This window comes from Penicillium concentricum (genome assembly GCF_028827145.1).
Source record: "Penicillium concentricum strain IBT 3081 chromosome Unknown utg000006l_segment0_segment0, whole genome shotgun sequence".
Classification (NCBI taxonomy): Eukaryota; Fungi; Ascomycota; class Eurotiomycetes; order Eurotiales; family Aspergillaceae; genus Penicillium; species Penicillium concentricum.
Window position 1 is genome coordinate 693,053 of NW_026622759.1, and position 13,129 is coordinate 706,181.

Sequence of the window (13,129 nt, forward strand, 5' to 3'; positions counted from 1 at the left end):
AATTTCTATTGTGACACTCACAACACCAGCAAGAAATGGACAGCTGATAGACCAACATAATCATTGTACTCTCACGGGAATTTGTCCATCCTCTATCAATGCATCCCACCTACTTTTATAGACACGACCATCTTTCATCACACCAAGCACATGTGCATCAGGCCTATCAAAGACGGTCACATCCTCAAGCGGATTCTTATTTAGAATCACAACATCAGCATGGAAGCCTTCCTTGATTTGACCCAACTCATCCGCGCACCCCATCATCTTCGCCGGATTCACAGTTGCACTACGTAAGATCTCGAGCGATGACAAAACCTGAGCCCGCAGTGCAAATTCATGGGTCTGCGCAGAGCCCAGTGGGCCCAGCAAATCAGAGCCGTAGCACATAGTCACACCAGCCTCCGAGGCAACCCTCAAAGCCTCAAGACCTGACTTCAACACGATTGAATTCTTGATCTGCGACTCAATGGGCAGGTAATTCTTCCACCGCTCGGAAGCCATCTGGGCATACGCGATAAGCGTAGGCGTCAAGTAGACCCCCTTCTCAGCCATCAGCTTGGCAGTGGGTGGATCAACGAAGTTTCCATGCTCAATCCCACGGACACCATTATTGATACAGTGCCGGATAGCCTTGACGGTATATGCATGAGCCGTAACAAAAGTCCCAGCATTATCGGCACATTCCACCATAGCTTGAATCTCCGCCGCTGTGAACTGGAGATGCTCCAGCTTATCCGTTGGCGACGCCACACCACCGGAGCCCATGATCTTAATAAAGTCCGCGCCACAGCGAATCTCCTCACGGACGGCAGCCATGCACTCCGACACACCGTTGCACATTCGGCCAAGGTGATTATTGCTGTGGGTGCCACCACAGCATTCCGTAGCTTCATGCGGGCCGCGCAGATCGCCATGTCCACCGAATTGCGAGAGGGCATGACCTGCGATAAAGACGCGCGGGCCAGGAAAGACACCGTCTTCGATTGCCTCCTTCAAGGCGAGCTGGGCACCGCCACAGTCCCGGATGCTGGTAAAGCCACGATGCAGCATCTGCGAGGCTGTGTAGGGCTGTCGCAAGAGGTGGACGTCATTTGGGTTTCCAAAGGCTTTGGATAGGTCGGTGAACCCTGGGACTGCGCAAAGATGTACGTGGGCATCGAATAGACCGGGGCAGAGGTATTTACCTTGGCAGTCTACTGTTTCGAGGTTGGTTGGTGAGGCTGTTATGGATGATTCTGAGCCGACGTAGGTGATTTTGCCTTTGGTGGTTATGAGGATTGTGTTTTCTTTGATTGTGCCTGATTCAACATCGACGATGTTGGCGTTAATGAACTTATATCCCTGCGGTGCGGGGCGGGTCCATGGCTTGATGTCTGAGCCGGTGAAGGTTTGTGACATAGTGGGCTTGTGGGATATACGAGAGAATATCGGGTAAGTCAAGATAGCGAGAGTTGAAATATTAAAGTAGAGAAAGTAGAAAAGAAAAAGAAGTTGGGAGTCGGCAAATTGGTCGACAGATTCCCGATGCCATCGGGCCGATGTACTTCTCCGCATATCGCGGATTTGGAGATAAGCCTCCTTTTATATAGCCGTGAAATCCGGGGCATATCAGCTTCCCTGGAAAAATTGAACATCCACTTCTTTGCTGTTTTGTTGCCAAGTCTGAGCTTGCCAAAATCCAAAACATCTCATTGGTATATCAAGGGGCGTCAAATCCACCCGCATTGATGGAAAACTTGGAGAAGCGTGCTGCGAGCAGCGATAATCCCGATCAAACGAGCGGCGAAATGCTTGAGCTTCGTGGAAGTTATACTGCAGATGAAGAGAAGGCTGTCCTACGCAAAATTGACCGGGTCATTTTGCCCTTTGTAAGGGGTTCAAGCTATCCCAGGTTCTTTTTCGGGCTAATGACGCATACTTCTAGATGTGCTTCGTCTTTTTCCTGCAATACCTTGACAAGCAGAGTCTCAGCTATGCTGGTGTCTTCGGGCTCATTGAAGACCTCAACATGACCAGTTCGCAGTATTCATGGTCGAGCTCAATCTTCTATGTTGGCCAACTGGTCGCCGAGTATCCATTCATCTATCTTATGAGCCGGCTCCCATTGACCAAATTCGTCGGCGCAACAGTGTACGTTAACTCTTGTCATGCTACTATATCTGCTTCCATCATGGGCTAACCGCCAATTTAGAATTGTTTGGGGGATTGTATGCATGTGCCTCGCAGCACCGAACAATTTCGCCGGATTCGCCACGGTGCGCTTCCTTCTCGGTTTCAGCGAAGGCGCCGTCTCACCTGCCTTTGTCACAATCACCAGTATCTGGTACCGAAAGAAAGAGCACAATGTCCGCACGGCATTATGGATCTCTATGAATGGTCTGGCGCAGGTTCTCGGCTGCTTTCTAATGTATGGCATTGGCAAAAACACCTCACTTCCAATCGCCCCCTGGCGCGTGCTATTTATCATCTGCGGTGCGATAACTTCTGCTGCAGGCGTGGCATTCTTTCTTCTTATGCCAAACGGGCCCAAAGATGCATGGTTCTTGAATACTCGCGAGAGAGAAGTCCTGTCGCTACGCATGGCACAAGACCGGGATGGTGGTGACAAGGTCTCTTTTTCTGTTGCTCAGCTCAAAGAGACACTCATGGATCCCAAGGCATGGGTTGTCTTTTGGTTTGGTGTTTTGGTATGCATGCAGTCGCCGGTTTTGACTTTTGCATCTCTTGTGATCAAATCAATTGGTTATACCAACCTTGAGACTATGCTATATACCGCTCCATCGGGAGCTGTACAGGTTACTTTCCTATGGATTGGGGCCGGTCTAGTGTTTATCTTCCCTAATCAGCGAACGCTGGTCGTTCTTGTTCTTATTATTCCGCCTCTGATTGGGACGGTCTTCTTGATGAAGTTGGACGTGACCGCTAAGTGGGGTCTTATTGTTGCCTCGTGGTTGGTATGTACCTCTATTAACTACGCTATTCTTCTATTGTTAACTTAGCTTTTTGCAGTCTTCATGCATTACCGCCTCCATGACACCGCTTCTCTCACTTGCGGCATCGAATTTCAAGGGAAACACAAAACGCGCTGTTGTCAATGGCATGTTTTTCATCGGTTACTGTGCCGCCTGCATTGCCTCGCCTCAACTATGGACTCACAGCCCTCGTTATACGGAGGGTGTGATAACATCCATTGTGACTTGGTGTCTGCTTTTTGTGGTGGTAATTTTATTCCGATACTTGTGTATATGGGACAATAAGCAGCGCGATGAACAGGCTGCCAGTTTGGGTGTTGTTGGTGTAGATCAAGAGGTCAAATTGGACGAAAATGGGTTGCCGCAGACAGATCTCACGGATAAAGAGGACAGACAATTCCGATATGTGTGGTAGTCGACTGTTTGTATCTGCCTGTAAAGCACTATTCTTGGAGGTTAATATGATCTTTGTACTGATTTGCTGTATACTTGCCCAATTCTAACCCAAGTACTTTCTTTGTACCGATCCTCGGTCTTGAACTGAAGATCTTTCATTGAGACATCGTGATCACGCGACCTTCTTAATATTTCTAGCGTCAAACCCCCAGAGTACGAATAAGAAGGTAAAAGCATCCAAAACGGCATTGGCGTGTTAAATTCACCAGGGCAGAGCCTGCATAAACTGCCGATGATTCTTATTTACAATAAGAATGGTTATAACAACATGTATACATTAGGAGCCCGATGCCACATTACAACCGCCCCTTGATAATATCGGCCGCACGCTCAGCAACCGCATACACGGTGCTCTGAAGGTGACCACAGACCTGGAAAGGCAAGACGGAAGCATCCACAACACGAACGTTTGAGGTTCCGTAAACCTTTAGCGACGAGTCGACGACACCACCAATCTCCTTGGGCATCATGGCAGCTGTACTAATCGGGTGGAAATTTGATCGGACTATCCAAACGTCAGTCCTCAAATTCCCTCCAAAGATTTCTCAGCAAAGCAAGAAATAAACTTACAGTTACCCTTGATAAAATCAGCCCACCCCTCGTCATCGGCACCAGCAGCAACAGTCGAAAGACCAGGGCTGGTTTCAGCACCAGCCATATCAGCAAATGGCTTGGTCTTGAAGACCTCACGAATAAAGCGGGCCGCCTGCGCCTGAGCGTGGAGATCAAAGCCCAGCATGAAGTACTTAGGGTCGATGATAGCCGCCGCTGTCGGGTCTGCAGAAGAGAGGTGAACACTACCGCGAGAGAACGGAACAGATCCCCAGTGTTCCGTGTCATACATGGTTCCAGAGGGCTCTAGCAAAATCTCCGCGACGGGAATACCATACTTAAAGATCAGATTCCACTGGATCTTGAAGAAGTGGTATAAGTCGCGGGCTTTGGTAATGTTGCCGTTGGCGGATGCGACCTGGGCTGCATAAGCAGGGAGCTTGCGAAGAAGGTCGGCTCCCACAGCTGTAGAGTTGGGGAAGAGCTGGGCTGCTGATGGATAGGAGACATAGTCGGCACTCTTGTTGTAGTAGCTTGTCTTTGAATCGAACTGGAGCCCGTTGTTCATTTGATCCTGCAGGTTTTCGCCGACAGTTGGCAGGTTAATCTTAGTGGCGATTCCGTACTTGGATAGAATGCTAGTGAGGGATTCTGGTCAGCTTCGGTCAAATGTTGGGCGTCACGGTTTTATGCGTACTCTGGGTTTCCGACGCCAGAAAGTTCAAGCAGAACGGGCGACTTCAGTGCGCCGGCAGCGAGAATTACTTCACGGGTAGCCTTCACCACAGTGATTGTGCCGTTGGAAAGAGTGACTTGAACACCATTTGCGACAGCATTGTGGTCATTCTTCCAGGTAATCTTGTTAGCGTGTGTGTGGAGCCAAACATGGAGATTGGTTCTGTTATGGTAAGGATAATAGTAGGCACGAGCAGCATCCTCACGAATGTTGAGCTCAGAATCAACCGTCATGGGATACAGACTGTATCCAATCATATCTCCGCCATTCGGGTCCGGGTTGTATTTAACAGGAACCTCGAGGTTCTGGTAGGTAGCGTTCATTTTCTGAGCGAGACCATCGTTCAACTGTGCTGGAGACCAGCCGACCTTCAAGGGCCCAGTAAATCCGTGGTAGGCCGGGTCAAAGGCAACGCCCGATCCATCCAAGAATGGGTACTGTGCCGGATCTTGCAATTTCTCACTCTTCTTGAAGTACGGGAGCATATTCTTCCAGTTCCAGCCCTTATTTCCGACAGTCTCCCACGCATCGATCTGGGCTGCCTGGGCACGGAGGTACACCATGCCGTTGATGGTCGACGTTCCTCCAAGTGCCTTTCCAGCACGCACCGTCTGTGGCGTTCCGCCGGCATATTCTTGGTCTGTCGTTTTGTACGCCCAGTCAATGTCTGTATCGAATGCTTTGCCGTATCCGAGAGTGTCGGTCACATTCGGGTTGTTATATACGGAGCCACCGGCTTCGATCACGAGGACGGTGGTGTTCTTTTGCTCGGACAATCGGTTTGCAACAACGAGGCCACTGGTGCCACCTCCGACGATAATGTAGTCGTAAGTCGAATGTGAGTTGTGTGAGGCATGAGGAACTGCAGCTGCTAGTGGAAGCAGTGCAAGGCCGGCGAGACGCATGATTGATATAATTCTGGGGCTAAGAGAAGCTTCAATGAACGAAAGTAGCCCGGGAGATATAATAGATCCTTTTAATTTTCCCGACAATCTTTGAGTCTACATGGACGATTTATACTTCGGGCTCATAATGTGATTTGCAAGCATCGTGACCCACTTTCGATTTAGGGATATGTCGGATGGCTTTGTCAGATCAGACTAATATCGACGTGCCATCTACCCAGGAAAAAAGAAGAAAAGAAGAACCCACTCCCTACTAGCTATTTCCTTCATCCCGAGATAGGATAGGCCAAAGCAGGATTAGATGAGCCGAAATGAAACCCTTTCATTTAGTTCTAAGTTCTGCAGAATCTGGCACTACTTCCAAAGGTTCTTACTCATTTTTAGTCAGGATCAATTAATAATGGCATGCCGATCTTATGTTTCAGATTCGGCATGCCGAGGGCCGGACTCCGTCCCGTTTTCTTTTTTTAGTTTCTTTACCCAGCGGTATAGGCGCCAGCTGCCAGACCCCTATTTCCGGAGACCAGCAGAAGAATTAATATACCTGAATTACTATAACACTTCCCTTAATAATCAAAGTAGCCTGATTTTGCTGGCATTTACAACTCTCAAAAATGAACCATTTCATCTACATACAAAGTGAGCGAATAATTTACATTACATTGTATATGGCGGTTGCAAGGAGCGGTCAATAAGTAGATTAAATTAAACATTAAGGCATCAAATTTTTACTAGAAATGGGGTTTTGGCAGTTGGCGCCTATACCGCTGAGTACTCATCTCTTCCTATATTCATCTTCTCTGCACCTGTATATGTTAGACTAAACCATTACTGTTCTCTCTATCTGGTGACCAATCTTTTCTTCTCGTCTATTTATTTCTGCTTTTTTTGCTTCGTTGAACGATATATATGGAAACTATGATAAAAATGAAGTTACTAAAACTAATCATTCTAAGCTTGTAAACTTATATCATTCCCGTCTCTCAACGTATGCTAATTCCCGAGCCGCATTTTGCCTGCGCTTTCAAATAATCTCACTTTCTGCTTACCTGATACCTTCTCCTCGGTTTTGGCATTCTCATAGCCATTTTCATGACCATTTTCACATATGGATAACAGGGGCATCACATCATTTTTCCATGTCGGAGCACTGATTTTCCGAGTCTTCCATATCACGCCCACCAAAGTCAAAAGTCCTAAGAACCACACTAAAATCGGAAGAGCGATCCACTGCCAATGTATAGAGACATATGTCTTGCTGGTCATCGCCTTGCCAGTGATATTTGAATTTTCCTGCGTGGATAACGCAGTGTCTCGGAATGATTTGGACATTGCTGCAGCCACATTCTCCACGGCACAGCGGAGTTTCTCGGCAGACTGGACGGTGCAGCCGGTAATGTTCGAGGCCTGGGATGAGATGGCCTGTATCACATCCCCACTGGCGTGGATGGTATTTGTGTTGGGCTTAATAACCTGTCCAAACCCATTGTTCTCCATGCGACCCGTGAAGAGAGGGGGAAAGAACCCTTGAATCGTGTCTATTGCCTCTTGAGATATAATGAAGGTTTTGTTGTGCTCCATGCCCATATCTGGCCCCCAGGGAGGTTGTAACCTGTAGTGACCGCGTAGCATACTCTCACTTGAAAACTTTGCATCTTGCCAAATGCCCAGGGTTTCTTCTTGATATTCGCCTTCGATCACTTTTGCACGGAAGCTGCGTACAATGGGGCGAAGAGCGCACTCGAATGCCTGCCATTTCGTTCTATCATCAGGGTCATTGGCAATGATCTGAACAGGATTTATGATGGTGTCCTTGTAAACAAAGCGCCCAATTGATCCTATAGTAATCAATGTCCCAATGGACGAGTTTAAAATGTAATTCACGGCGAGAGTCCCACCCATTGACCTATCACCGCCGGGAAGATGACTAGAGCAGTTGTTGAATCCCTTGTATCCAGATCCGGTCGAATCGTCTGTAATGATACTGCACCGGGAGTCCAACTTTTCTGTTATATTCGCGCAGCTTGCGCCCATTGCCATTGTCGCGGCCGGATCCCAGGTGCAGTTTCCCGAGGTACAGCTAAACCGCGGGATGGACCACGGCTTTGAGGAGTCGCTATTGAATACCGCATTATAGATGTTGGCTTTCATTCCTGGTTCAATATAGTTCGCTGCCGTGAGCTTTGTCAGAGACACTGGTTTGACTCAAAGGTTTGCGGGCCATCACCTACAGGCATCTCTCGGTGGTCCCAGGGCGTCGTATGTAGAGCTAATCGATACAATTGCAGTTTGTGTGCTATCGGCAACAAGTTTGGGATAATATTCAATCAAGTTCTGGGTGAAAGGATCAAATCCGAGTGCTAATATAACCGCTAAGCAGCCCAGAACAGCAAAGTGTCTGGTTGGTGAGCTTCTCTTCATAATACGAGGTTGGATGGCAGCCTACCTCGCCCGTAAATTCCAAATCAACTCTGCACTACCATATATTCCTCGGCTGGCTGAATCGAAGGTGCGAAGGTCGGACATCGGTCGCCTCTTTTGGGTGAACCAGACCCATTTCAGCTGTCCCAGTGCCTCACTTATAGAGAACAAGACACAAGCTTTAGCGATGGTCCCTAGCCAGGAGATTACGGAGTTCAGTGACACATATTTCCAAGTCGGTTGAGGACGGTGATTGTAATTATCGAGGACCATAACGATCGCGAGTAAGAGCACGGTGGACAAAATCATGGCCAAGATCTCCCAGATGAACACTTTTGAAAATAACATCCAAATTGATACATTTTGATGTTTCTGTCGGTGGGCTATCGTGTCATTTTCGAGCTCGTGCTCAAGTGGGGTCTGTACCCGCTTGTTGTCCGTATGGCCCTGCGAAGATGTAAAAGGGAGAAGTGATACTGTGTGCAACACTCCCACTCGTTCAGTACGTTCATTTGATCTCATCTTAAAAAGTGTAATGTTTGAAACACCAGAATAGCAAAGAGAGTAGTGTTTTTAAAAGGCAGAGCACACCCCGGGCGCGTAGGCACACCCCCTGCGAAGGTGCATATGGGCACCAAATTGAATTATTTTTAGGGTTGCTGCCTGAATGTGCCTGAATGTGCCTGAATAGTTATGCCGCCACTAACTAACTAACGTATTTCACATGCGAGTGGTCCACACAAGCGAGTGGTCCACGCCAAAACACATAGTAAAAGCGATAGATTACAGCATGTCAGTGCAGCAATGATTGTCTATATAAACTGTTTCTTATGACCTAGTACATTTTAAATGATATATAGCCACTTGTTAGAATTTTAGGTGATTTAAAACATCAGTGATTGAGATATATATATATCCAGAGTTTAGCACTGTAATTTTCAATACGACAACAATATAGATGTTTGATTTATTTGAAGTTGACATATAACACTAAAATTACTTATCGATTGCTATCGGCCAGTCATGAAATTAAATAAAAACGTTGGTTGTTGAAATACAAGTGACAACTATATCGCTTTTACTATGTGTTTTGGCGTGGACAACTCGCTTGTGTGGACCACTCGCATGTGAAATACGTTAGTATGAATGGGGTTAACTAACTGTTGAGATGTAGGATCCCGTCATGTATGCACGATACCGGTCCAACGTCTACTATCACCAATATCACATTGTATCACATTGTCAACTGGCCTGGATATGCGAATTGATACCCGAGTCACTGCTGACCTCTTATGATATCATTTCCCCCTAGATTTACCTGTTGCATCTAGAATGTCATATATGATTCCTCTGTATTCCATAGCTCTGACTTCAGAGATCTTGCACTTTGTCATTCCTCTTTCTAGTATACTTCCTCTCTTGTAGTTGTCATTAAGGGCTAAACTGCCAATGATGCTTCGGTCAGGCTATCACATTTAGGCGTGTCTCTCTTGATATACAGCTAGGCTGCGAAGTCCGTGTAGGGGCTATTGTGAGGCTACGCTCCAAAAAAGAGACATCCGGAGCACGGACTTGTATACTGTCGGTTTGCAAATTGGTCTCGGGGACTTTATAGAAAATCATCTAAATTTGAAAAGCGTGCCTTTTGAATTTCTGAATTCCTTGGGGTATCTTGTCGCGAAAGAATGTATTGCTGAATATTCGAGATGTCAGATACAAGATTCTGTAAAACATCGACATTGCATTTAAGCGAGAAGTGGATTCAAACTAGCTATTGCCAGAAACCCTAGGTAAAAAAGGAAGGGGGAAAAAGCAAACCGAGAGGAAAACAGGCGAAAAGACCGAAACGTCACGAGGAACCTCCAGCCGGCTCTCCATCTTCGCGAAAGCGCTGGTGATCTCTGTGAGCTGGGTGGTAATTTGGATAGTGACACTCTGAACTCGTCAGCCACTTGCCTCCCCTTGCTGACCTGCCCGCTTGGCAGGGTCAGTCGCTTTCTCGAAGAATCCGGCCTAGATTCGCACGGGAAACAGTCTTTCTAATAGTGGTGTTGACGTGTTCCCAAGAAGCGGTATTAGCGGCACTACTAGTTGCGAGGTTATCGGCGCTTCCATAACCATATTGTAGGCGCCGATAACCGTAGTCATCTCTTCGCCAATGCTGTCAACGACGGTGTCATCGGGGGCTCCGATTCATATCTTGCTGAGATGTGTTTATATTCAAACAATTCCATTATATATCTCCGCTTGCCTGTATGATCTACCTAAAAAGTGCGATGTGCTTTTGGAATGTCTGATATCAAGTAAAGTAAGAAGCCAAACCTAGCGCAAACTTCTGCTACCAGTTCTCATGAAAAACATATTAACCACTACATGTAATTCGATAATTTTCTGGATGCTTTTTGGATATCCTTCTTAGTACATAGTTAGAGATATACGGCGTCAACTTCTTATTCAAACAAATATTCCTATAGATAGCCGCGAAGGTTCGGGTTATCAACAGAAGCGCGTCAAGATAGATCCGAAAAACATGAGGCCTCAGTGTCGATATCGTGGAGTCCACTGACTCCATAGCTCAATGCCGGACATAAAATATTCTAGACCTTTGATGTACATTTCCAATTCATGTCTCGGGCTTCCCGTGCGAATTTCATCGCTGGATTGCTTGAAAGCGAGCTCCAATTCCCGACAGTAGCTATACATCAATCGCTTGCAGGCTGTATATGGTAGTCCCGTCTCGTTGGCAAAAATGTAAATGGTGGAGAATGGCTGAGCACCATCGGTTGGGTTCGCCTGGTACACTTTCCATTCTCGCTCCCAGCTATAGATATCATTCATAGCACTGACATGCCGAAATGCGGTGCTTTCCAAAGCCGTGGTCTCTTTAAGTTCAGTGGTAGTGAGATGGAGCTTGGCACCGAATCTAATAAGAGCTGTGTACAGTCTAAATGGCCGTCAGTACCAAACAATATCCGAAACTGAACAGCCACGACAATACATACGGTCTGCCCACATCTATCTCCCTAAATCTGAGGTAAGCTCCGAGAGTTTTTATTGTGGACCTCTCCTGGGATGTCTGGGCCTGCAGAAGTTGACAAAATCCCTGGGCAATATCACTTGCTAGAAGCTCGTCCATACTTCGCATGGCCATGACAGTATCGTGGAGCATCCACTCAAGACAGATGCGTCGATCGGGATTTGCTGTTCCAAGAGCAATTTTCATGACCTGGTCCCGATACGACAGCATTTGTGTAAAACTCATTTTTTCAAGTTGATCTGTCTTGAAAGTCAATCGATGTCCAAACCAAACTTCCGGCCTAAGAACCCACCATCAATGAGTAAAGACAAGTAAAGCATCTTGCATGTCATATCGACGCGATCATCTAGCGTCAATGGGAAGAAATGACTAAAGGCACGGGAGAACCCTAGACCAAGGAACCCCTTTTTCTCTTTCTCACTGGCAAAGCTCCAACTGTTACCGAAATAAGGCTCAACTTGAGCCTGAATTCGTTCCCATCCTAGTGGATGCGTTTTAGATTCTAGTTGGCCTGCTGGAATCTCGCAAGGGACATTTTGTGCTGTCGAATGTTGCCTGACCGATCTGTTTATTAAGTGGATGTGAGGTGAAAAGACTCGCCGGTTGACAGCCAATGTCACTTTAAATTGGCTTCCGTTTGCCAATTGTTTCCAGATGCATGCCCTTTGAACTTGATGCATTGCAACCATCAAATGCATTCCATTGTCTAGTTTTTTTTTGGTTGGCGATTGGCCAGTCTGCACAGATAACGCACGGACCATCGGAACGTGATGTCATCAACATCAACCGTGGTTCATGTCACTCTTCTTTTTACGCTTATCTCTAAGTCTGCTCCCTTCATACAACTCAACATCTACTTAAATTTTCTTGTAGGCTGAATGCCATATTAAAAATTAGTTGTACCCCCACCAATCCGATCAGTATATGCGAGTGAGGCCACGAGCTTCATACTAACATATGGTTCCAGCTTCCGCTGCTGTCGGCCATCAAAGCTCTCTGCAGGTGGCCCTCCGGCGCCTCAGTGCAATTAAAATAGACAGTGGAAGATCTCCCAGCTCTTTGAGTCTCTCAACAAAGGCTGGCACTATGAGCACACCGTCAAAGAACCCACAGCGTGCCCCATGGCGCGATCTCCTTGACTCTCAACTCAAACAGACCCCTGGGTATGAATTCACAATTGCAACTATTGGCTACGATGCTCAACAACGTCCTGTACCTCGCCTGCGGACTTGCGGCTGTCGTGGTTTCTTCCCAGAACTTGAGCTCCATTCTAAGGGCCAGGAAGCTATGGATGAGCAGGTGGAAGGTGGTGGTAATCCACCCGTATTCGAAAGTGACATGCTGTCATTTACCACAGATGCTCGAATGGAGAAACTTCCTCAACTAGAGTCCTCGGGTCATGCGATTGAAGCTGTGTTCTGGTTGAAGGGTCTCATGACTCAGTGGCGCATCAAGGGAACGGCATATGCAATTGGCGACCCAAGTGGAGAAGATGCACAGGAAGAGAAGACATCCCGAACCGAGATCAGAAAGGCACTGAGGGTGAAAGGGGATACTGATAGCGATATTGCGAAGTGGACATGGCAAAAGGCTGTCACTAAGTACTTTGCGAACCACTCCCCTGTCGCAAGAGGTACGTTGTCTCTATATTGATTACTGGGTGCAATTGTTTTATTCTACGTTGCTCTTATAACCAGATCAAAAATCTAGGTTGCCTATAATCGGCAGCGCATACTGACTGGGACTCTAGGTTCATTCCGAAACCCTCCCCCTGGACAACCTAGATCCTCAACTCCCAGTCAATTGGATCTCAAGCTGGGTCAAAAGGTTTTGGACCTCCATGATCCTGTTGCAAGGGCAAATTTCCGAGTTGTTGTCATTCGGCCCGAGCAGGTTGAGCGTTTAGATCTTACTGATCAAGAGGACGGCAAACGATGGAACTGGACATTGAGTAACGGAAATGATGGTTCTCAGTGGGATGAAATGGAGGTGTGGCCGTGATTCTACCACTGCAAAGGCACTTGTTCTGTGCGCATTTGGGTCAACT

The 13,129-nt window shown here is 47.0% G+C and overlaps 6 protein-coding genes across 6 annotated transcripts; 2 read left to right on the plus strand and 4 right to left on the minus strand.

The window, feature by feature from the left end:
• Positions 1 to 60: 60 nt before the first annotated feature.
• Positions 61 to 1,401, minus strand: N7517_010438 (metal-dependent hydrolase family protein; the record flags this gene model as incomplete). The annotated part of the gene is made up of 1 exon (XM_056728161.1): positions 61 to 1,401. One exon carries the CDS (start codon positions 1,399 to 1,401, stop codon positions 61 to 63), a length of 1,341 nt encoding a protein of 446 aa, XP_056573976.1.
• A 329-nt stretch (positions 1,402 to 1,730) lies between these two features.
• Positions 1,731 to 3,390, plus strand: N7517_010439 (Major facilitator superfamily domain general substrate transporter; the record flags this gene model as incomplete). Its single annotated transcript, XM_056728162.1, has 4 exons — positions 1,731 to 1,871; positions 1,928 to 2,133; positions 2,195 to 2,957; positions 3,013 to 3,390. 4 exons carry the CDS (start codon positions 1,731 to 1,733, stop codon positions 3,388 to 3,390), a joined length of 1,488 nt encoding a protein of 495 aa, XP_056573977.1.
• Positions 3,391 to 3,727: 337 nt separating this feature from the next.
• N7517_010440 (GMC family oxidoreductase) lies at positions 3,728 to 5,624 on the minus strand (the record flags this gene model as incomplete). Its single annotated transcript, XM_056728163.1, has 3 exons — positions 3,728 to 3,936; positions 4,002 to 4,621; positions 4,681 to 5,624. The coding sequence occupies 3 exons, from the start codon at positions 5,622 to 5,624 to the stop codon at positions 3,728 to 3,730; spliced, it is 1,773 nt and encodes a 590-aa protein (XP_056573978.1).
• Positions 5,625 to 6,383: 759 nt separating this feature from the next.
• On the minus strand, positions 6,384 to 8,567 carry N7517_010441 (DUF3176 domain-containing protein; the record flags this gene model as incomplete). The annotated part of the gene is made up of 4 exons (XM_056728164.1): positions 6,384 to 6,430; positions 6,674 to 7,795; positions 7,856 to 8,022; positions 8,071 to 8,567. The coding sequence occupies 4 exons, from the start codon at positions 8,565 to 8,567 to the stop codon at positions 6,384 to 6,386; spliced, it is 1,833 nt and encodes a 610-aa protein (XP_056573979.1).
• Positions 8,568 to 10,583: 2,016 nt separating this feature from the next.
• Positions 10,584 to 11,762, minus strand: N7517_010442 (uncharacterized protein; the record flags this gene model as incomplete). The annotated part of the gene is made up of 3 exons (XM_056728165.1): positions 10,584 to 10,968; positions 11,048 to 11,321; positions 11,375 to 11,762. The coding sequence occupies 3 exons, from the start codon at positions 11,760 to 11,762 to the stop codon at positions 10,584 to 10,586; spliced, it is 1,047 nt and encodes a 348-aa protein (XP_056573980.1).
• Positions 11,763 to 12,039: 277 nt separating this feature from the next.
• Positions 12,040 to 13,083, plus strand: N7517_010443 (uncharacterized protein; the record flags this gene model as incomplete). The annotated part of the gene is made up of 2 exons (XM_056728166.1): positions 12,040 to 12,715; positions 12,833 to 13,083. The coding sequence occupies 2 exons, from the start codon at positions 12,040 to 12,042 to the stop codon at positions 13,081 to 13,083; spliced, it is 927 nt and encodes a 308-aa protein (XP_056573981.1).
• Positions 13,084 to 13,129: the final 46 nt, after the last annotated feature.